The 24,864-nt window shown below is 44.9% G+C and overlaps 2 protein-coding genes across 5 annotated transcripts in view; one reads left to right on the top strand and one right to left on the bottom strand.

Annotated features, from left to right (window-relative positions):
- LOC127584897 (zinc finger protein 653-like) overlaps positions 1-888 on the bottom strand; it is a 35,222-nt gene extending 34,334 nt beyond the window's left edge. Inside the window, exon 1 of the mRNA XM_052041872.1 lies at positions 572-888. Coding sequence (XP_051897832.1) covers positions 572-855 — 284 coding nt within the window. The 5' untranslated portion in view covers positions 856-888. The remainder of the gene's footprint in view (positions 1-571) is intronic.
- Positions 889-6,595: 5,707 nt separating this feature from the next.
- LOC127584899 (forkhead box protein D2-like) overlaps positions 6,596-24,864 on the top strand; it is a 145,574-nt gene continuing 127,305 nt past the window's right edge. For 2 of the 4 annotated variants that reach the window (XM_052041877.1, XM_052041880.1), the window contains exon 1: positions 6,596-6,618. The gene's annotated coding sequence lies outside the window, so the exon portion shown is untranslated. Of the gene's footprint in view, positions 6,619-20,749; positions 20,788-24,864 lie in introns of those variants that run through there. The other 2 variants (XM_052041879.1, XM_052041881.1) reach the window with 1 other exon arrangement.

Genomic DNA, 24,864 nt, shown 5'->3' with positions numbered 1-24,864 from the left:
CCAGTGCCAGTGGGGAGGGGCCAGTGCCAGGGGGAGGGGCAGAGGGCTGGGGCAGGGCCAGCGCTGGGGGTGGGGGCAGTGCCAGGGAAGCGGGAGGCGGGATCAGTGCTGGGGGTGGGGTCGGGGTCAGTGCTGGGGGCAGGGTTAGTGCCGGGGGCGGGGTCAGTGCCGGGGGCGGGGTCAGTGCCGGGGGCGGGGCCCGGGAAAGCGGGAGGCAGGGTCAGTGCCAGGGGCGGGGTCAGTGCCAGGGGGCGGGGTCAGTGCCAGGGGGCGGGGTCAGTGCCGGGGGCGGGGTCAGTGCCGGGGGCGGGGCCAGGGAAAGCGGGAGGCAGGGTCAGTGCCAGGGGGCGGGGTCAGTGCCAGGGGGCGGGGCCAGGGAAAGCGGGAGGCAGGGTCAGTGCCAGGGGGCGGGGCCAGCGCCAGGGGGGCGGGGCCAGGGGAAGCAGGGCGCAGGGTCAGTGCCGGGGGCGGGGCCAGCGCCAGGGGGCGGGGCCAGGGGAAGCAGGGCGCAGGGTCAGTGCCGGGGGCGGGGTCAGCGCCAGGGGGCGGGGCCAGCGCCGGCCTCCCTCACCTGCGCCGCTGCTCCAGCTGCACCAGGTGCTCCGCCAGCCGCTTGTCCGACCAGCCGTAGCGCTCCCGCAGCGCCGCCCACACCGCGAACGACTCGCCGATGTAGATGCGCCGGTTGTCGTACTTCTTGCGGCTGTTGACCCGCTGCCGCAGCCGGTCGCTGTCGCTCAGCCTCGGCCTGCCGCGGCCCCTCTTGGCCGCCTTGGTGCCGGCGCCGCCCGGCCCGGCCCCGGTCCCCTCCGCCTCCGCCTCCGGCCCGGCCGCCGACTCCGCGCCCTCCGCCATCTTCCCTCCCTGTGTACACAAACCACCTGCACTTCCGGGCCAGAGGTCAGGCCCTCATCAACATGGCCGCCCGGCGGTGCCGGAAGTCGGCTGGCCCTGCGGCCGGAAGTCCAGGTGCAGGTCTCTAGGTAGGGTCCAGGTAACCCCCCAGGGTGGGGAAGGAGCTGAAACTTTGCAGCTGCCCCGCGCCCAGAAGGAACAAGCTGCATTTCCAAGTAAAATCCACAGATTGCTGGCTGAGGAGTGCACTGGGCAAACTTCCTGTGTGTATCTCAGGCTGCCAGGACACTGCAACAGGTGCTCTCTAAATCACCTTAAATTCAAAGATTGCAGCTCCAGTGTGGCCACTGCACTTGTATAAATTGCAGCACCTACAACTTATTTGGAATTAAACACCTTGTCTGTCTTGAGGGCTGACTGCTGGAGGGTTCCTCTGTACCTAAATCAAGAATTGCGCAGTATGGAGGAGGCTCAATTCTGAAGCAAAATTGTGGTCCACCCAGCCGTCAGTTGCTTGGTTCTTGAGAGGAATTGGGGCGATTGTGGATCGACTTCACTGGATCAAAGTCAAAAGTCGAGTTTATTGTCATGTGTTCAAGTCCATGTGTGCACACAACTGCAATGAAAAACTTACTTGCAGCAGCATCACAGGCACATAGCATTAGATAAGCAGCATTCACAAGAAATATCATAGATAATTATACACAATTTTTACAAGAAGGAACACAATTAGAACAAAGTCCATTTTAGTGCAAAGTGATCAAAGTGGTTATAGTGTTGCTAAACTGTAGTGATTGGGGTTTTGCCAGATGGTTCAAGAACCAAATGGTTGAAGGGAAGTAGCTGTTCTTGAACCTGGTGGTGTGGGACTTCAGGCTTCTGCACCTCCTGCCCAATGGTAGCTGTGAAAAGATCACTTAGGAGACTAGTGGCAGTAGATGGTGCATCCTGTCAAAATCTGTGAAATTTCATTTACAATTTTAAATGCATCAGGTATTCAGGGATATTTAAAACTTACTTAAATCAATGTCAATTATAAAAGAAAATTAAAAATGTTAGTGGTTCTGGATTAACAGTCAGAGTTCTTGACTGTTGATCCTGAAAACCTACCATTCTAGTTTTAAAAAAAGCAAAGCTGGTCTCAGTAATGGCAGTCCTGAAACTACTAAGTTGTTGTAAAAGCCTATCTGGTTCACTCCCATCCTTCACGGAAGGAAATCTACCATCCTTTCTGTCCAGCTTCAGTCTGACTCCAAATGCACCAGTGTGGTTGACTCTTCAGGGACAATAAAAATTGACAATGGATGTGACAAGCACATTCTATAAATCAAACAAAAACACACCAAAACACTTGCAAATCAATAACAATACACTACACATGTAAAATAATTTAAAAAGATCTTCCCCTTTCTCCTGCCAAGAGTCCCCAGTATAATGAATGGGCTGTCTATTCTACACTGGGTCTGACTGGCATGGGATCAACGAGACAGATTCCCAACACATTGTTCTCCATGTGGGGTCCCCCAAATTCCTTCATCCAAAAGTTATGAATCTGGAATTCTTTACACAAGAAGGCTGTGGAAAAAGATTCAGTTGCTGAGTATATTCCAGGTAGAGATCAATAGATTTTTGGATAATGGAATCAAGTGAGGATACAGTGCAAGAAAGTGCTATTAAGGTACAAAAAATATCAGCCATGATCTTATTGAATGGCAGAGTAGGAACAAGAGAATCAATGGCCTCTTATGTCCATTCTTTATGTTTTTATATAAAGCAGATGTAATGCTTTCCAAAGGTGGTATGTGTTGTTGTAACTCTTTCCATAATTCCTTACAACATAGAAGGAGGACATTTCGGCCCACTTAGTTTATGCCTCACAGAGCAGTCCCGTTCCCCACTCGTTTTCCATGAACCCTCCCATTCCCATCAACTTCTCCTGGGTTCTACCCCTCACCTACACACCAGGGGCAAATTACAGTGACCAATTAATCAGCTAACCTACATCAGAATCAAATTCAGTATCACTAACTTATATGACATGAAATTTGTTGTTTTGCAGCAGCAGTACAGGGCAAAGATATTAAATTACTGTAAATTACAAAAAATAAATACAGAGTGAAAAAAAAAGGAATAACAAGGTAGTGTTCATGGACCATCAGAAATCTGATGGCAGAGGGAAGAAGCTGTTTCTGAATCATGGAAGTGTGGGTCTTCAGGCTCCTGTACCTCCTCCCTGATGCTAGTAATGAGAAGAAGGCATGATCCAGACAGTGTGGGTCCTTAATGATGGATGCCGCCTTCTTGAGGCACCACCTCTTGAAGATGTCCTCGATGTTGGGGAGGGTTGTGCCCGTGATGGAGCTGGTTTAGTCTACAACCCTCTGCAGCCTCTTGCAATCCTGTGCATTGGAGCCTCCATACCAGACTGTGATGCAACCAGTCAATGCTCTGCACCATACATCTATAGAAATTTGTAAGAGTCTTCGGTAACATACTGAATCTCTTCAAACTCCTATGAAGTAGAGCTGCTGGTGTGCCTTCTTCATAATTGCATCAGCTCCACCAGCTGTACCACTGTGCTACCCAAGACTGCAGTGATTTAAGCAAGCTTTGTACAGATGTGATCAGACGCTTAATCCCTGAACAACTTAAATGACCCATTAACTTCAGTTAACAGCCCCATCTCCGACAATTAGTTTGGGATGGCTCTTCTTTCCTCCTCTCTCATCCAGTCATGGCAGCACTCACTACATTCCATCAACTGAAACGTGTTTGGCAGATGATGCCAGAGTCTGTGATCCAGTGACAACTCAGATTGACGCAAATCATTCCACTAGGAAACAAATGGCAAATGCCTCAGAGCAAACAAGCAGTTGTGTAGAACCACAGAAGACAACTTGAGCACAGCAGGCTCCCACCATGTTAACAATCAGGGCTGTTAACTGAAGGATAATCACTGGCCAGGACACAATGTCCCTGTTGCTTTTACCTCCGTCTGTGCTATCTATTACATTAGTTGTGCAATACCAGTTTTTTTTTGTTGGAAAGGCCAAATTCACATTCCAAAACCACTTCCAGGAGTTAGTCATGAGAAACACACTTTATTTTAACTGGACCCAATCAGCTGCTGATACTTAGTCACGTCCAGATCCATGAATGCTGTAGTTCTGGGCTCACTCACAGGTCCACCACTGCCACCTCCACTACTCTTCCTGTGCTTTCTTCCCGTCTTATCTGACCAGTGAAGTGCACGTGGATCCAGAGCTGAAACCCAGCAGGTCCAACATAATCCCTGGCCACCTCATCCCATTCGGATGGGCTCAACCAATCAGCCTCACGGACTACTGCAGGCCAGATGTTGCCCACAAGCTGTGTGTAACTCCATCCACCTGCAGCAAAATAAAACAAACTACTGGAGGAACTCAGTGGGTCAGGCAACATCTGTAGAGGGAAATGGACAGTTGATCTTCCAGGTTGTGACCCTTCATCCATCCGTTTCCCTCCACAGATGCTGCTCGACCCACTGGGTTCCTCCAGCAGTTTGTTTTTTGCTCCAGATTCCAGCATCTGCAGTTTCTTGTGTCTCCATATTACACCCACCTGACAGAGCAGCCAGCTACTCGGTTTAAACTTATCATTCCCAAAGACAGTTGTCAGCTGGAAAGTCAGCGAGGATTTTTGGCACGGTGGAACAGCGGGCAGTGCTGCTGCCTCACAGCTCCAACAACCTAGGTACATTCCTGACCTCCAGCACTGTCTATGCGGAGTTTACACATTCTCCCTGTGACCACCTGGGTTTCCCTAGGGTGCTCTGGTTTCCTCCCACATCCCAAAGATGAATGGGTCAGTAGATTAATTGGCTACTGTAAATTGCCCCTGCTGTGTAGGTGAGTGAACATAGAACACTACAGCTCAGTACAGGCCCTTCGGCCCACAATATTGTGACGACATTTTATCCTGCTCTGAGATCTATCTAACCCTTCCCTCCCACATAGCCTTCCATTTCTCTATCATTCATGTGTCTATCTAAGAGTCTCTTAAATGTCCCTAATGTATCTGTCCCTACAACCTCTGCCGGCAGTGTGTTCCACACACCCACCACTTTCTGTGTAGAATACTTAACCCTGACATCCCCTTTATACCTTCCTCCAATCACCTTAAAATTATGTCCCCTCATGTTAGCCATTATCGCACTGGGAAAAAGTCTCTGACTGTCCACTCGATCTACGTATGCCTCTTATCATCTTGTACACCTCTATCAAGTCACCTCTCATCCTCCTTTTCTCCAAAGAGAAAAGCCTTAGCTCGCTCAACCTATCCTCATAAGACATGCTCTCCAATCCAGGCAACATCCTGGTAAACCTCCTCTGCACCCTCTCTAAAGCTTCCACATCCTTTCTATAATGAGGCAACCAGAACTGAACACAATACTCCAAGTGTGGTCTGACCAGAGTTCTATAGAGCTGCAACATCACCTCGCAGTTCTTGAACTCAATACCCCAACTAATGAGGCCAACACTCCATACACCGTCTTAACAACCCTAACAGTGGCAGAATCTGAGGGGAGTTGATGGGAACGTGTGGAGAATGGGATTACTGTGAATGGGTCCTTGGTAGTTAGCAAAGGCTCAGTGGAACAAAGACATGTGTCATGCTGAATCACTCCATAGCTCTTTTACATCTGTACCCAGGTCTCTACAGTGGGTGCCTTTGCTGCTTTCAGATCCAGGCACAAGGTTGCTACCAACTAAGTTCCACTTCATGATTGGAGGAAATATTGACAGGCATTGAAGGAAAAGCAGATTGAAAGCTTGTCTGGAACATGAACAAAGGCATGGAGCTGTTCCAATAGCATGTTCCAATACATATTACTTATTGATAACAGTTTGTAAGTCATTTAGGAAAATTGGGGCTGGACATGTGACACAACCAGTCTATCGTAGTGCAAATGCACTCGGGAAACAGAGTTTATTTAAAGAACAAAAGAGACAGTAACTCCCACAACTTCTCAACAAAAGCAGAGAAGTGCAGTGAGTGGAGGATAAATTACGTGCATAAAAATCAATCTCATCCATTTGCAGAAACTGTCACCAACATGATTGATGGAGGAATAACCCAATCATACCTGCGTTTATACTGTAAACCAGAACAGTAGTAATGTCAATGGAGCTAATTTCCACCCTCTGTAGGCAAGGTTCAGTTTCCCACCATAAAACCCATCTATTAGAGTCATACAGCACAGAAACAGGCCCTTCGGCCCAACTGGTCCATGCCAACCAAGATGCCCATCCAAGCTGGTCCCACTTGCCCGCGTTCGGCACACTTCTAAACCTTTCTTATCCATGCATTCTTCAACCCATTGATTTAAAGCATGCCTAGAAGTGGCTGCAAAGAAACAATTTGTGAGAAAGTGGTTTATTCCTGTCACTATCTTTGCAAGAACAAGATTTTGCAGGCCTCCTATGTGTGGGAAGAGAGGAAAGTCAAATCCATGGGTTTTTCTGAGATGAGGTTAAGGTTCCGTTGCTTGGTCATCATTTACAACTTCATTCGTTGTCTCGTGATGGTTTTGCATAATCTGTATTTCCACTGGAGTGCCATAGGTGGCACTACTGTACTCCACATGTGGATGCAAGAGGGGGTGGAGAGTACACCAGTGTCATTCCATGAAGTCAGAAGAAATATTTAGTACCCTTTGGTTTCCTCAGTGGGCAGTAGGATTGTCAGAGAAGAATGAACAGGGTGAAGCTCTGAAACGATCAGGTATGTTATTATTTTCCTTCAGGTGACTTACTGTTGTCCTTGCTATGGAGTAACTTTTAACACTGCATTCAATTCTTGTTAATCTGAAGAGGCTTACTTTACTCAGATGAACGATATCCCATGGCTTGAATTTGCTATTGCAATACAGCAGCCAGGCAGTGTTTCCACATAACATCAATTTAAGTGAATTGATTTCAAATTAAGGAATTTTAAATTGAAGAGAAATAGACCATGCATATCTGTGTGAAAATCAACAAAGAAATGCAGATACCAAAATCAGAAATAAAACCAGAAAATGCTGGTAACACTCGATGGTCAGGCACCATCTGTGGAAAGAGAAACAGTTAGCATTTCAGTTTGGGTGAAGAGTGTTGGATCTGAAATGTAAACTCTGATTCTCTTCCATAGATGCTGCCTGACCGTTCTTTTCTGTTTATAGTACATGTCTGTGTATTCAGTTTCAAAATCTGTGAAGGGTGCTCATGATAATTGTTATGGTCATGAAATTATGGTTATCCAATCCTTAAGAAAAATTATTGTGTTTGTTGTTTCATGCTTGGGTTTTCTTGAATTTCTGGGTATAAATAGCTCACCAATTTTATCTGGTTATCAGTTGGTATGTAAGGAAAGACCAGGATTCAGTTTCCAGTGTCTGTGTATTCAGAGAGATTGATGATTTTTTTTAAAGTGTTCTCAATCATTTGCCGAGTGTTGCCGGCAATGCCAGCATTTATTGTCCATCCCTAATTGCCCCTGAACTGAGGAGGGAGTCACCAGGCAGATTTCATTCCTCAAGGGGTATTAATAAACCAGTTGTCATCTTATGAATTGTGTCCTTTCATGGTTACCATCACTAATGTAGTGGTAGATTTATTTAATGACTTGAATTTAAACTCCCCAAGCTGTCATGGTGGGGATTCAGGCTCATGATCCCATATCAATGATTTGGGTCTCTGGATCCCAGTGTTGTAACATAACTACTGTCCTGCAGTGCTCCACAAATAAACTCAACTTTGCTGGGTCAGGAAAGGGAAGTTACTCCCAGTTCCATCTCTCAGCATGTCCCAGGGTCACCTGCTAAAAGTTTACTTATGTGGAAGCTGGTTAAGGAATCGAATCAAATCGATCTATGTGGGGCATCCCTCTTATCCCAGCTACTGGCACTTGAATGAAAAAACACTGGAGACACAAGAGACTGTAGATGCTGGAATCTGGAGCAACAAACAAAATGCTGGAGGAACTCAGCTGGTCTGGCAGCACCTGTAGAGGGAGATGGATAGTCGACACTTTGAATTGAGACCCTTCATCTGGACTGGAAAACCCTTGCATACTATGAGGCTTTCCCCCTAGAATCAGAACATATGGGCCTGGTGAGACAGGTACCAAGGATCTGGGCAGGGACACCATTTATTGCCCATCCTTAATTGCCTTTGGACTGATGTGCATTTAAGAGCCACCCACATTGGTGGGTCTGGAGTCACATTTGGTCCAGACCATGTAAGAACAGCAGACTCGATGGGCCGAATGACCTACTTCTGCTCCTTTGTCTTGTGATCTCCTTCCCTGAAGGACATTAGCAAACCAGATGGATTTTAACTAAATTACTAGTAACTACTTGTTTAATTTCCAGATCAAGAGAGGAATTTGAATTTAGGCCTCTGGATTGTTAGTCCAGGTTTCCAGATTACTAGTCTGTTAATATAACCATCAAGGTGCCCAACATAGGTTATCATGTATAGATCTGGCTTTCCTTATGAAGAAAAGATATACCTCGCGTTAGGGGGAATGCAGTAAAGATTCACCAGATTGGGAGTTGTCTGTGGAGGAGAGGTGAAGCAGCCTGCACCTGTACTCTCAAGAATTTAGAAGATGAATAATAATCTCACACAAAGTTCCTCCGGGGCCTTGGCAGGGTAGGTGGAGGAATGATGTTTGCTGCAGCCAGGGTGTCTAGATCCAAGAGCCACAGAAAAAAGGGTCAGTCATTCCTGGCAGAGATGAGAAGAAACCTCTTCATCCACAGGATGGTGAGTTGTTCAAGTTCTGTGCCTTCAGTTGCTGAATGTTTTCAGGTCAGGTCAGAGCCAATGGATTAAGGGAAACAAGGGTTGAGGGGTCAGTGCAGGAAAGTGGTGTTGAGGTGGTCGATCAGCGTGATATTCATAGAGTTGTACAGCACAGAAAAGGGCCCTTCAGCCCATCACATCCGTGCTGATCCTTTTGCCCATCTACACTCATCCCATTCTTCTTATTGAATGGAGAAGAAGTTACGAGGGATAACCTTGCTTCTATTTCCTATGTTCTTGTATTTCTTCCCCTCACTCTCCCCATAGTCAACAAATCTATCTCCTCCAAAAACCTCATGCCCACCAGTAAAACGGGGCTCAGCACTGTATTGCATTTGCTCCAGTGTACCCAGGCATCCGTATAGCTATCCATGTCAGTACTCACTGTCACACCTTGCAGATGAGAAACGATTCCTCGCCTGCAGAAGCATTGAACAAATAAATCACTGTTTGCAGGTCCTTTCTGGTCAGAGTGACTGTCATTCATTTCCAATATAACAATTGCAGGTAGACAGGGTGGTGAAGAAGGCTTTTGGCACACTGGCCTTCATCACTCAGGGCACTGAGTATAGAAGTTGGGATGTTCTATTGCAGTTGTACAAGACGTTGGTGAGGCCACATTTGGAATATTGTGTTCAGTTTTGGTCACCCTGCTGTAGGAAAGACGCCATTAAGCTGGAAAGAGTGCAGAGGAGATTTACGAGGATGTTGCCAGGACTCGAGGGACTGAGTTACAGAGAAAGGTTGAGCAGGTTGGGACATTTTTCATTGGAGCATAGCAGAATGAGGTGTATAAAATCGTGAGGGGAATAGATAGGGTGAATGTGCACAGTCTTTTCCCCAAGGTTGGGGAATCAAGAACTAGAGGGCATAGATTTAAGGTGAGAGGGAGAGATTAATAGGAACCTGAGGGAAACTTTTTCACCCAGAGGGTGGTCCGTATATGGAATGAGCTGCCAGAGGAAGTGGGTGAGGCAGATACATTAACAACATTTAAAATGTACTTGGATGGGTACATGGATCAGAAAGGTTTAGAGGGATATGGCCAAATGCAAGCCCATATGGACTGGCTTAGATGGGAATTTTGGTCGGCATGGACCAGTTGGGGCAAAGGGCCTGTTTCTGTGCTGTGTGACTCTATGACTCTAAACACTACAGATCAGACAGAGAAAAAAATGGCTTGCACTTCTATAGCATCCTCTTCCTAATCTCAAGATGGTCCAGATTGCTTTAGCACCAGTGAAGATACTTCTGTGCTGTAGTCACTGTTATAATGTTAGAAATCAATTGATTGTGGAGAGTTTTTTTGAGAGATTTTGATGTGATAAGGTGTATCAGTGCAAGAAACCTAGGGAATTCAAAGTAAGTGTGGGTTAGTTCACTTACAGTCCTTTGATCATATTATTTACTATTCCCATATCCAGCTGATGTCACAGAACGTTCCTCAGTGAGAACCTTGCCAATTTCCCTGTTTAACCTTGGAGTTCTGAACCAAATGGACAATTTCTACATATCCTTTCCTGTCTGACTAAAGTCGATTTCTCAGTATAGACTAGGATGTGTGAGCTTCACATCCTAACCAGAGGAAGTCATAAAACTCGGTAAGTCTGGCAATGTCTGCAGAGATTAATGTTTCAGATGTTTCATCAATAGGGCTGACGAAAAGATCATGCAGCTGAAACCTTGACTCTGTTTCTCTCACCTCAGATGCTGCCTGACCTGCTGAGTATTTTCTGTTTTTGAATGTCCAATGTCCAGTTTTTTGTTTCTGTATCAGATAAGGTCACTTGATTTCTGGGTGAAACAAATGAAAGGTTTCAATTTTTAAAGAAATACTTTCAGAAATGGGGAAATCTCATTGCCTAAGTTCTGGCCAGGTTGGCAAGAGATGGAGGGAAATTGGGAGGGAGGTAGCTAACTTCAAGTGAAGTTGTTTCTAGTACCTGAACATAGTTAACACCTAAAGTAGGGTTTTGTAGATTTAGCCACATTGAGTCATACAGCACAGAAAAAGGCTCTTTGGCCAATTGGTCCATGCCGACCAAGATGCCCCATAAATAAGTTTACGCACTACATTCTTCAGATTAAAATAACAGCCTGCTTGAAATTTGGCATCACACCAGTTTCTCTAGTATATTGGCATTAGGGTGTACTTGGACAACATCTCCTAAACCTGTGACCTCCACCATCTAAAGGGTCAGGCAGTAGGTACACCACCATTTGCAGCTTTTTCCTCCATCCATCCTGACTTGGAAATACATCTCCTTTCCTTCTTCATCACTGGGTCTAAAAATCTTGGAACATTCTCTCCAACAGCACTGTGAGAGCATCTTCACCAGAAGCACAGCAGAGGTCCAGGGCAGCTCACCCCCACCTTCTATAGGGCACTCAGGGATCAGCAAAGTCTACTGGGCTTGTCAGGGATACCACCAAGCAAAATGAATTAAAAACTCTGGTACATCTTCTAACAGTTATATGCTATAAGTGCGCTGGGGAATTGCTCCTGGGGTAAATACTTGGGCAGAGAATGAGATCAAACCAGTTGAGCTGATAGCCTGATTCTGCTCTAAATTATATGTTAAATAAAAAAAACTGATCTTTACCCTAAAGAATGATGACAAACTAACATCTGTGCAGCTCTCTCTCTTTTTCAACCACTAAGACCTTTTTTTTTCTCTTGCAAAGAGATAAGTTTATTTTTAGTTTATTGGTAAAGAGAAATATGTGTAAGATCATGGGGTCTAAACAGTGCAAACAGGAGAGTGGGTGAATAGTTAAACTTAATGTTGGTGCCTTGGGTGCTCCTGGCATTAATTGGTCATACTCTATGGATTGTGATGGAGTTTTTAAAAAAATTCTCTGCCCCATAAAAGAAATGATCAATTGTGCTGTATTTCCATCAGCTGCCTCTTATAGCAGCTGTTTACAATGTGCCCTGGGCGTACAGTCACACACACATTCCCTCTTCCCCATTTCTGGTGTTTGCAATCTAAATAACTCTCCTTTCTCACCAAGTGATTCATCATTTGGGCATCTTACTGATTTGGGATTACAATGCAGTTCTTTTGCTGAATTGTGCGTGAAATTAATTTGAGAAGTCTAACCGGCCTCTTGGAGCCTCTTTTGAGGATGGAATTGAGGACACCAAAACAGCCCAGGAATTGTTCCTTATTTTAAAAGGAAATGCTGATCCTTCAACAGGCTGCTTTTGAAAGAGGATGGATGGTGATAATCTGGATTATAACCTCCCGCCATATGGTCACATAAAGACCAGCATTGTCTAGCACCTTTCCTGTAGCAAGGTACCCTGAGTCAATTTCATCTTATTAGGATACAGAGGATCTGAGATCAAAAGCCTGGCTGTGAGGTGTGCCTGAAGAAAGGAGAAGATGGGTGGAAGGGTTGGTGGAAATGACAGACCTACGTAGCAGAAGGCACTCCCCAATGATAGGTTGAAGAAAGTAGATAACAAGAGATTAGAGTTGGAGGAACACAGATGGTTGCCATGCAAACAAGGTTACGTGGGTGAGATTGAGGAAGGGTTGGATGGACAGCCACAGGATGAAAAACTTTGAATGAATCACACCTCACTATTGTACACACCTCATCCCAAATGCTGTGACTGAAATTTTAAGACTTGTCCCCTTTTGTTCCAGACCCTCAAAAGTGAAAGTCAGTCTAGGAGCTTCTAGAGTAGCTGGGGCACCTGAAATGCAGTTTCCTGTGTGGCAAGGTTGCCAGTTCCAAGGCAGGATGGCCCCATGACGCCATCTCCACCCCAGGTAAAGCCTCATTTTAGGCAGACCTGTGGGACTGAAGATAAATTCCTTCCATTCCAGTTCCCTGGGCTCTTAGTTGGTTGATGCCACAGTTGGGACAGAAGGTCCTTGAAAGGGTGGCTGGCTGGGGACAATTCAAGGTGGTGCACTCCTTCTGCTGTTTTCGTTAGGCTTCCACATGCTGATGACAAAGAGACTCAATGTTCTCAATTCTAACCCCAATGTTCTTTCTCCATTTCGAGTGAACTTGGGCCAGGGTTCACTTCAAGTCAATGAGGTTGTTCCACTTCTTCAATAAGGGGTTTGAGAACATCCACAAAGCATTTCCTCCACCCTTCTGCAATTGACATGGGTTGTCCAATAGAGCCTGCAAAGGTGAATTAGAGTCTCATTGCTCGGGATGTGGCCCTGGGAGACAACATTGACTTCAGTTTACTCATCCTGCCAGTGGATTTGGAGATTTTGCAAAGAGAACATTTCTTGAGTGCTTTGAGGTTCCTATTGTAGGTTGTAGGTTGTCCATGTCTCTGAAGCATGCCAGCCCAGTAGAGATCACTGAAAAACAGAACGAGTTACTGCACCCAATGTTCTCAGCTGCCTCTCTTCCAAGTATTAACCAGCCTAAGTGAGCTTAGCCTCAGAGATCAGATGTTAATTGGTAATTGGTTTATTATTGCAACATGTACCAAGATACAGTGATAGACTTTGTTTTGCATGCCATCCATACAGACGATTTTCAAACACATACATAATATACATCATGGTACTATACTGGCTGCTGCAAAAAGCAAATTTTCATGGCATTTTTATCATGGGCGTGTATGCCCATGATAATAAACTTGAACTTTCATATGTGGTACAAAGGGAGAAGCAATACCAGAATGCAGAATAAAGCATTACAGTTACAGAGGAAGTGCAGTGCAGGTAGACAATAAGGTGCAAGGCCATGTCGCATCCAGCTATTTTCAAATCCACAGGTTCTTTCAGGAGTCCAAGAATGAGTTGAAAACAATTTGGTGCTTCACAAATTTTTATTGGAAAAGTTTAAAACAAAGAAACAGTCACAGAGCACCTGGCACTAGCTTTGATGAGCCGAGACAAAGGGAACTAAAGATGGTCTCGGGCCAGGGGGCAGGAAAGCAAGAGAGAGGTTAACAAAAAGCGACACCTTTTATACCTGAGATAAGAGATACTCCTTAGCTAACAATAGTCCAATCAGGAAACCTATTAGATACTTGTGGCCAAACCAACCAATGAAACAACCACATATTCACCTGATGGACGAACCAATAAGCTAGTAAGTGGCCATTCCTTGTGCAGCCACTTGAGGTGTATTAAACACTGTACGTGTTAAAAAAACTAATTAAAACAATTGAATCCAACAGCCATGACATGGTAGGTTGTGAAGTCAAGAGTTCATCTTTATCGTACAAGAGGTCCATTCAAGAGTCTGATAACAGCAGGATAGAAGCTAACCTTGAGCCTGGTGGTACGTGTTCTCAAGCTTTCGTATCTTCTGCCCACTGGAAGGGGGGAGAAGAGAAATGGGATCAAGCCTTTCTTGACAACCACTAATATGCTCTATACAAGTGGATGTAGTTTCTCTGAATCTTCCCTACCAAATTCTTCCAAAACATCCCAATTAGAGTATTGCTTAACCTTCTATATCCTAAGGAATACAAAATTCATCAGTGCCACACTTCGTGACAGACATAAGAACAAAGAGAGAGAGTGATCAGTAAAAAAAACAAGGGAACGAGGGAAGCAGAGCTGGGAATGGCCCAAGATAAAGCACAAGGAGGATGTAGGTAAAAGGGAGGTAAAAGTAGAGGAGCAGCACCTCATATTCCACCTGAGCCGTGGACAACCCAGTGGCATGAACGTTGAATTCTCCAATTTCAGGTAACTCCCTCCTTTTTCTCTCCTCCAGATCCACCCAGGCCCTCTCGCACACCGTCTCCTTTCCAAATCCCCTTCCTCCCCCAACACCCTGTTGCCCAGTTCCTCTCCCCTCCCCCACCAGTTTCTATCTGCCCATCACCCACACACTCAACCCCGCGAGTCCCCTCCTCTGCCCCAACCGTTCCCATCCGCCCACCATCCATCCCTCAGCTGGTTCTCCTCATCACCTTCCTTTCTTATCAGGTTCCAGCATCTGTCGCTATCTCCACCCCTCCCTCCCCCACCTGACTCCACCTGCCAATCGCTCCACCTCACCTGGATCCACGTATCACTTGCCAGCTCACTTTATACTGGCTATCACCCCTTTACACCCTCAGTCCTGATGTAGGGTCTTGCCCCAAAATGTTGTCTGGCCCTTTGCCTCCACAGATGCTGCTTGACCTGCTGAATTCTTTCAGCAGTTGTTTCTCTTGCTTGGAATAGGGAAACACATTTTGTTTCTACTCATTTCAAGCTCAGGGAAGAATTTGTAATTGGATCCCTTCTATGCAAATGGCTCTAGGTAGGAGGTCAACTTGTGTCTGTGAAGTGATGATTAGTGCAGGGGCGGAGAATTGGGGGAGGATAGGTGGTAGAGTGAGGAAACCCATTCATCAGGAGCATTATTGCAAGGTGAGCATTATTATACATTAATGCAACAGTGGTTTCTGGAAGGTGAAACACTGACTGAAAAACTGCAAAGAAGAAAACATTCAAAGCAACACGGAATCACAGCAATTCCAGGAGATTTTCTCATATTTCCTTAAGACCTAGAAAGAGGCCATTCAGCCCATCGTCTATGCCAGCTGCCAGAGCAGACCCATCAATCCCATTCCCCTGTAACCTCTTCTCTCCCACATTCCCATCAACACTGCCCTACACTAGGGGTAACTTACAGTCACTAATTAACCTACCAATCTGCTGGTTTTTGGGATATGGGAAGAAACCAAAGCACCCGGGGGAAGCCCGTTCAGTCACAGGGAGAACATGAAAGCTTCACACAGACAGCACCTGAGGTTAGCACTGAACCTGGGTTGCTGGACCTGGTTTTCTATTATGTCCATTGCATTACTGCTGTTCCTTCGATTATCTAGTTACAGGTTATGCATTCAACTCTATTTTACAACTAGTTATATCATAGTCACTGTTTATTTTCTAATTACCTTTGCTTTTAATAGAAACATTAATACTCAAAAGTTAATACTCAAAATTGACAGTCATCAAATTTAATAAATCTCTTTTTATAAATGATACTATAAATCCTTGCCGGAACATGATAGTTCCATGCAGTTTTTATGATTTCTATGCACACTAGATGCCACCCACAGCCACACTGAATTAATTGTGGATTTTGTTTCTGTACATCAGGTGCTTTGAAGGCCTTGCTCAGGTTCGGTCCAAATACAGAAATTGAGGCTGATAAATTTTATTAGGCAAGGATATTAAAGATGATGGCCCTACAGCTGACTTGTGCTGTGTAGATGGTGGAAAGGCACTAGGGTATCAGAAGTCACCCACTACGGACACAGGAGACTGCAGATACTGGAATTTGGAGCAACAGGCAGTTTGCTGGGGGAACTCAGTGGGTCGAGCAGCGTCTATGGGAGGAAAGGAATTGTTAGTGTTTTGGGTTGAAACCAGTTCTGATGCAGGGTTTCAACCCGAAATGTCAACAATTTCTTTTCCCCCCCACAGACGCTGCTCGACCCATGGAGTTCCTCCAGCGGATTGTTTGTTGCTCCAAGTTCCAGTATCTGCAGTCTCCTGCATCTGCAGTGGGTGACTCCTGATACCCCAGTGCCTTTCCACCATCTACACAGCACATGTCAGGAGTGCAATGGAATATCCTCCACTTGACTGCATGAGTGCAGCTTCAACGAAGGTCAACACCATCCAAGACAAAGCATCCATCCGCCACCGTAAACTTTCACTGCTCCGCCTCTGATGCCCTGAGACTGCAGTGTATAAAAATGTACTGCAGTTGCTTGTCTGAAACTTGGCAATAAATTCTGGCCTTGCCAGCAAACCCCATATCATAAAACTAAACAAATAGATAAGACAGCTCTGCCCTCTGTGGCAGAAGTTTGTCTGAGGGAGATTGTTGTTCTTTTGTTCCCACACTTCCTGTGGTTTCAATACCCAGGCCAATGACCAGACCTCAAAGTACTGAGGGTGTGCCACACTGCTATCTTTTACATCAGGCTGTAAATTAAGGTCTCTTGAGTGAACACAACAATTCTTTTCTCAGCAAAGAAAATCCCCACTGTTGTCAGACTTCTGAACCAATCACCTCTTTCACATCCCCCTCCCGCATTCTCAAACCCTGAATTCTACCTCTTCTGTTATTGTCACTTTAGCATTTCTTTTTGCACTACCTCAGTTTGCACGACGATACTTTGCACCATTCCATTGTTTTGCGCTCATCGCTGGATTTATTGCTGTATTTATTATTATCACGTATACTGCTTACTCTGTGAGCTTCACACGAGCAAGGAATTTCATTGCACTCTGGTGTATCTGACAATAAACTATTCTGAACCTGAATCAAAGTACCGCAAAAGCTGGAAATCCGAAATAAAGACAGAAATGCTGGAAATCCTCAGCAGGTCGGGCAGCATCTATGGCAGGTTTACCCGTCTGGAATATTAACTCAGTTTTTTCTCAGACACCACCTGTTCTGCTGGGAATTTCCAGCGGTCAGGCTTTGTCTTCAGTCCTCTGCAACAACTCTGATCTGCATTTTTATAGCTCCCCTTGTTTGTTTCCCCTCTCTCGATCTGCCCTCATTATTTTGTCACGGCAGCTTCAAACAGGTGTCACCATAGCAACCCCAGCCTTGACCAATCACCGATATCTTCTCTTTGTTCTATCTGTCCCTCTCCTCCACCTCTCTGCAACTTGAACTAAATAAAGGGTCATTGACCTGAAATGTTAACTCTATTATGGAAAAAATGTAAAGAAGCTTGAAAGTTTAGCACACTGGCCTTCATCAGGCATCGCATTGAGTACAGGAGTTGGGACATTACGTTGCAGTTGTGTAAGTTGTTGGTGAGGCCACAGTTGGAGTACTGTGTACAGCTTTGGTCGCCCTGTTATAGGAAAGACATGGTTAAACTGGAAAGAGTGCAGAGAAGATTTATGATGAAGTTGGCAGGACTAGAGGGCCTGAGTTCTAGGGAGAGGTTGGCCAGGCTACATCTCTGTTCCTTGGAACGTAGGAGAATGAGGTACAATCTAATAGAGGTGTTTAAAATTATGAGAGGCACAAGTAAGGGGGATGGTAACAGTCTTTTCCCCAGGGTAGGAGAGTCCAAAACTAAGGGGCATGTGTTTAGGGTGAGAGGGGAAAGATTTAAAAGGGACCTGAGGGGCAACTTTTTCACGCAGGGTAGAACGAGCTGCCGGAGGAAGTGGGTGAGGCAAGTACAACCGTATCATTTAAGAAGCACTTGGATAGGCACATGGAGGGGCGGGGCTTAGAGGGATATGGGCTGACCATAGGAAATCGGGACAAGCCAGGTGGGCACCGTGGTCAGCATGGACCGGTTGGGCTGAAGGGCCTGCATTTGTGCTGTATGTCTTTATGACTCCATGAAAGATATTTGACATATTTGAGAAAGGTCTCTGTCATATTGTCATCTTGCTGCGTTCACCCATCCTGTGGTCTGTGCTTATTCTCCCTCTGGAAAAAAAGATTAATTCTGCTTCAGATGCTGCCCGACCTATGAGGTGTCTCCAGCATTTTCCGTCTTTATTTCTTTGTTATTGAAGAGCAGGAGAATTCTCCTGGATGTTTGAGCTGTGAATAACACACTGTGGAATCTTGCTGTGTTCAAACTGGCTGCTGCATTTTCCACAATGCAAATTTTTGATAGGGCAAGAGACTAACAAAAGGCTTAAGGAAATAGAACTGGTGATTTGAAGATGAGATACAATTTTAAAAACAGAGGTTTTTGATTAACTGTGGATTTTAAAATTAGTCACCAGCTCTAAAGTGAAGCTGGGTTGCAGATTAATCAAGTGATATTATCTGCTTTTGACAGGTTCAGACTACAAAACTCTGCACTGTTGGAGAAACACACCATACATATTTAATCTATGAATACCCTGCTGTCTGAGTAGATTTCCCCCACTGCACCCCATCCCAACCTTAGCCCACACACATTAAGCACTCTCCCAGAGGAGGAAGAATAAACATGGATCACAGGAAGTGTAGAAGCAAGACAACAGAGACCTCCCTTAAACATGTCAAATATCTTTCCAGCTTTGCATATTTTTTCCATTTTTGTTTCAAGAAAAGAGAATGGATTCATCATCTAGCAACTGTTTTCTTTCTCTCCAAGCATTGCTCACCCTTAATGAATTAACAAAGATGTCTACTTCTACATAAAAATTACTTTAAGCTACAAAGATAAATAAATAGTACAAAAGCAGAATAACAGGGTAGTGTTTATGGATTCATGGACCGTTCAGAAATCTGATGGCGGAGGGGAAGAAGCTGTTCCTAAAATGTTGAATGTGGGTGTGTCAGGCTCCTGTACCTCCTCCCCGATGGTAGTAATGAGGGCATGTCCCAGATGGTGAAGGTCCTCAGTGATGGATGCCACCTTCTTGAGACACCGCCTCTTGAAGATGTCCTCGATGGTGGGGAAGGTTGTGCCCGTGATGGAGTTGGCTGAGTCTACAACCCTCTGCAGCCTCTTTCAGTCCTGTGTGTTGGAGTCTCCATACCAGGCAGTGATGCCGCCAGCAGAATGCTCTCCACCGTACATCTGTAGAAATTTGCAAGGGTCTTTGGTGACATACCGAATTACCTCAAACTCCTAATGAAGTAGAGCTGCTGGACAAAGGAACACTTGTATTTAAATAGCACCTCAAAGCAATTGTCCATCAGAAGAGGATGGACAAGTTCCTGAAAGGGCAGATAGTTTTTTTTTCTTCTTATGAAGAGTAGGTTAGAGACCCAGAAGCAAAATACTGCAGATTTTGAAAATCTAACATAGGAACAGTAAGTACGAAAAGAACTTAGCAGGTCAGGCAAGCACTCATGAAAAGTTAGCATTTAGGTCAGAAAGCAAAACTGCTGGAGGAACTCAGTGGGCAGCTGAGTTCTTCCACTTGTATTTTTGTTCAAGTTTCCTGCACTTGCAGTCTCTTGTGTCCCCATGTAACTTTTTAGGTTTCACTTTTTAGGGTCCTTGGGATTAGTAAGACAGGGTGCTGCATGTTCTGATGACTTTCTCGTTCATTGTCAGTAATGGGAGAGGAATCTCTCATTTCCTTTTGACACTGAAGGAGGCTGTTTGATCCATCGAGTCTATGCTAGTTCTCAGAGCAATCCCATCAGTCCAACTCCCACACCTATTCTCCCTCACGTGCCATCAACTGATTCTCTTGCCACTCACCAAGAATAGGGCTAATTTACAGTAATCACTTAAATTGTCAACCCACACGTCCTTGGGTTGTGGCAGGAAATCTTTGCACTCACAGGGAGAACCTGCTGTGCCAGTGTGCCACCCCGACCCCCATGGACTTCCCTAAGCAAGTCTCAGTCATGTTTGCTGTTGGGAGACCTGAGCAATTGGACAAATTCTGTAGTGCAAGTGGCGCCTGGGTTTGGAATACGATGCGAAATGAGGGAGTGGGGAGAATCAAGCTGGAGACTATAGGATAAAATCAAGAGAGCTGGGAGTCTCAGACTACTGAAGATCAGCATGGAATTTTTTAGCTTTTACTATGACATTTAACATCAGGTAGTAAGTCTGTCTGTGCTTCTTGCTGCCTCAGTAATGCAGCCAGCATAATCAAAGACCCCACCCACCCCAGACATTCTCTCTTCTCCCTCTCCCATCGGGCAGAAGATACAAAAGCCTGAATGCACATACCACCAGGCTCAAGGACAACTTCTATCCCACTATTGTAAGACTATCAAACGGTCCCCTAACACGATAAGATGGACTCTTGACCTCACAATCTACCTTGTCATGACCTTACACCTTATTGTCTGCCTGCACTGCACTTTCTCTGTAACTGTAACACTATATTCTGCATCCTGTTATTGTTTTCCCTTGTACTACCTTGATGAAATGATCTGTATGGATGACGTGAAAAATGATGTTTTTCACTGTATGTTGGGTATTTGTGACAATAATAAACTAATTTACCAATTTAATTTACCAGTTTAAATCCAGGCCCAAACCATGTGGTTTGACCATTACAATGGATGAGATCTGGACTATCATTGATCGGGTTCTAGGTTCGGATTCTAGTCCGCACTTCATTCACCCATCAAAATCGTATCCACAAGAATATATGAAGGTGTATGGTCACATATCCTTACAGAAAGCAGGGTGCATCAATAATTGTGGCTACAAAGGTGCAAGGTATGTTTTCCTTTGTTAGAAAAGAATATAAGAACAGAGATTAGACTGGGTAGGTCTTTTTGACTGTCCTGGACATGATTGGCCAAATGGATTCCCTCTATAAATTCTCTGTGATTTCCATAAGAAGTAGGAGCTTGAGTAGGCCATTCAGCCCCTCAAGCCTGTTCTACTATTCAGCAAGATCATGGCTGATATCTTACCTCAACATCACTTTCCTGCATTGACCTTATATCCCTTGGTTCCCTTAGAATCTAAAATCACCTTTTGTTCTTCTGGTCCAGAGAATATAAGCCTATTTTACTCATGTCTCTGAGTATATCCTCTCTCACTCTCCAACACGAGCAACAAAGAACTAGGACACTCACATCTCTGTAATTCCAACACACTGCATACCGGACACAGCCACCTCCAACTTACCTTCCAGAAGATAAAATATCATCTTCTCACTAGAACTTTATGAAGGTCTTCAGGACAATATGTTGTTGTAATATGGACACCCATAGCAAGGGACAGTATTTATTGGTCATACCTAATGGTCTTTAGAAGGTGGTGGTGAGCTACCTTCTGAATCACTGTAGACCATGTGGAATAAATTCTTATAAAGTATGTTAGGTCAGAAATGTTCCAGGGTCTTGACCCAGCAAGGAGGAAGCATTGGCAAAGTACTTCCAAGTGTGGATTTTGAGTGATCTGCCTGCCTTTCAAAATGGTAGAAGTTGCAGGCTTCGGAATTATTGACAAAGAAGCTTTGGAGATTTCCTGCAGTGTGTTTTGTGGTTGTACCTACTGTAGCCATGATGTGGAGCTGGTGGAGGCACTGAATATGACAATAGTGGACGGAATGTCTGTCACAACGACTGTTTTTGTCGTGGAGTGCTGTTAGAACACCAACCATCCAGACAAATGGAGAGTATTACCACACTACTAACTTGTAGATAATGGAAAGGTTTTCAGATGCCTCCCTGTAGAAGAGTCAACAATTATGACAAATGAGCAGGAAAGTGAGGCTGAGAACAAGACTGAATGGTGAAGCAGGTGTGATTGGTCATGGTCATGAACACGATGTGTTCTGAGGTAGAATGCGGAGCAGAGACAATGTACCCATTCTTTCCATTGCTTGCCTGTCAGCTAACATTACAATATCACCACTCCAAGAGAACAAAAAACATTCAAGGTCAATCCCAACCAACCCACACGGTTTAATGACAGATGATGGAAAATCCCTGAGCCCCTACTGTACTACTTGAATGAAGGAATTTCATTGAGATAGGAATAGTGTGGCGTACAGGTAAAAATTATGTGAAGGTTCTGGATGTTAAACTAAGTGTTGTGGATTCCTATTGCAGTCTTGATGGGATAACTCCCAAATCTTCATCAAGGTCTGGCCATGTGCAGACTCATGAATCAGTGAAGACATTTACCTTGGTGCAATCAAATGCTCTACCACTGAGCTCTAACCCCAACTCAAGGTTCACAGCAGCTTCTTCCCCACTGCAATCAGGTTCTTGAACTGACCTGAAAACACCAACACTTCCTCGGACCACATTTCTTTCTCTCTCTCTCTCAACTTACACTAATGTTGTTATAATTATTTTGTTGTGAAATTTATGTACAATCTATGTTAATTTAAGTTTATGTTAACTTATGTTTGTAATGCACTGTGCTACTGCTGCCAAAAGCTAATTTTATAAGATAAGATAAGATATTTATAAGATATTTATTAATTAGTCACATGTACATCGAAACACACAGTCAAAAGCATCTTTTTGCATAACTGAGAATGTGCTGGGGGCAGCCCGCAAGTGTCGCCACTCTTTCCGGCGCCAACATAGCACGCCCACAGCTCCTAACCCGTACGCCTTTGGAATGTGGGAGGAAACCGGAGCACCCGGAGGAAACCCACGCAGCCACGGAGAGGATGGACAAGCTCCTTACAGACAGTGGCAGGAATTGAACCTGGGTCGCTGGCGCTGTAATAGAGTTATGCTAACCGCTACATTTATGCCTGTGACAATAGACTTGAACATGACCTTTGTGAGACAGTTTCTGGCAACAGCCCATCTCCGAATTCACCGGTAGTTAACCATAAACTGGTACTGAATCTCCAAGCCCTTGGGACAGATGCTAAGGGAATAGAAAAGAAAGGATGCTGGAGGAGGAGCAGGTGATCTGCTGAGAAGTGCCTCAGAGGTACTGACAGGGCGGAACAGAGGGGAAAGATTTGCCGTGCACCACATAGTTGGCAACGCTGACATCAATTCCTGAAAGATGTTCTGTTCCCAAACAACAAAAAATCCCCACAGCTATGCTAAAAACAATCCAGGAGTTGAGACGACATTATTGAAAACCATGTGACATCTTATTATAAAATATTTCCACAGAAATATTGCCCTCAAGGTATCAAAACATATCTTGATGTTCAGATCTTTCCATGGCCATGCCTTCACTGTCTCTGCACCCTTTACCTGACCTCTCGTACACTCTCAACTTTCTTCATCTCACTAGTACCTGGTGTCTCCAGTAATCACGGGGAGTGAGTCAGAGATGAGGAGGAATTTCTTCTCTGAAGAGGTCATGAATCTTAGGAACTCCTCACCCAGTGGGGGCCGAATTATTGAAGCAACAAACAATCTGCTGAAGGAACTCAGCGAGTCAGGCAGCATCTGTGGGGGAGAGGAATTGTCGACGTTTCAGGACTGGGAGTGGAGAGGCGAGATGACCGGTGTAGAGAGGAGAAGGGGAGTGGTGAGACAGGAGTCTGAGCTGATTGGTGGACTGAGGAGGGTGAAAGGCAACGGACAGGTTGTCCGTGTCGGGGAGGGAGGGAGCGGTGAACGTTGACAATTCCTTCCCCCCCCACAGATGCTGCTGACCCGCTGAGGTCCTCCAGCAGATTGTTTGTTGCTCCAGATTCCAGCATCTGCAGCCTCCTGTGTCTGCAGAGTTATTGAATATGTTCTAGGCCGAGAGAGGTAGATTTTGATCTGTAGGGTTATGGGAATTGAGAGGAGAGTGGAACTGAGAACAAGAAGGTCAGCTACAATCTTATTGAATGGGGGGGGCCAATTTTGAAGGTTAATATGGCCAATTCTAGTTCCTCTTTCTTACATTCATGTTGTCTCTGCATTTCCCTCCCCAGGACTTCTCACCTCCCTCTCTTCCCTTAAGAAGTTGCCCAAGTCCCAAATCTGACACTGTTTGGCCTGTTGCCTCTTACTTAGTGAAGTGTGAAGTGATGTGGGTGCTCTCCTTCAGTAAGGGCGCTGTACAATGAACACCTCTGAAACCCTGCAGAAGAGGGAGAACGTTAACAGAAGAAATAAAACAGAAAATGCTGGAAACACTCAGCAGGTCAAACAACATCTGTGGAGAAAGGAACAGAGTTAATATTTTGGGCCAATATGGTTTCCCCCTCCTGATAATGACCATTTCTAGCACTTTCTATTTTGTTTCAGATTTGCAACATCTGCAGTATTTAGCTTTTAAATTGACTGAAGAGATTGCTCCGAAACCTGAACTGTATGTGCTGACCTGCCAAAGATTTCCTCTATCCTCTGGTTATTTTATAATGCACTATATATTAATACAATATGGTAAAATTTGGTCTCTTTCCCATCCATAGCACATAATCAAAAACCGCTATCAAAATTGGGCATTATTTTAATCTTAAACAGTTGCAGCAAATGAACAGCAACGTTTCTGCACAACTATTGTAGTAAATAATTGGTAGCAGATTTCCGATTGCATCTCCTGGGATGGCTATAAGCTGACAACATTGGAGCATAATGTACAAGACACTATGGCCTGAGATCTCCACTATAACACCCTGATCGGGTGGAGGAACCAGTGCCAAATACTATGCCCTTCTCTCCCACCCCCACCCCAGTCCTGCCCAAACTTGTCTTCCTTGAACCAACCTACACAACAGTAATCTGACCCCAGCAATGGAACACTATGGGCCACCTCTTGCACTACCATGGACTTGTTCCTAATTGTGCTTTTGCACTAATGTCTTGTTTTACATAATCTTTTTCCTCACTGTCTTGGACATTTTATATACAATTTATGTATAATTTA

Source organism: Pristis pectinata, chromosome 31 (genome assembly GCF_009764475.1).
Source record: "Pristis pectinata isolate sPriPec2 chromosome 31, sPriPec2.1.pri, whole genome shotgun sequence".
In the NCBI taxonomy this organism is placed as follows: Eukaryota; Metazoa; Chordata; class Chondrichthyes; order Rhinopristiformes; family Pristidae; genus Pristis; species Pristis pectinata.
This window is presented reverse-complemented; position numbering and strand designations above follow the sequence as displayed.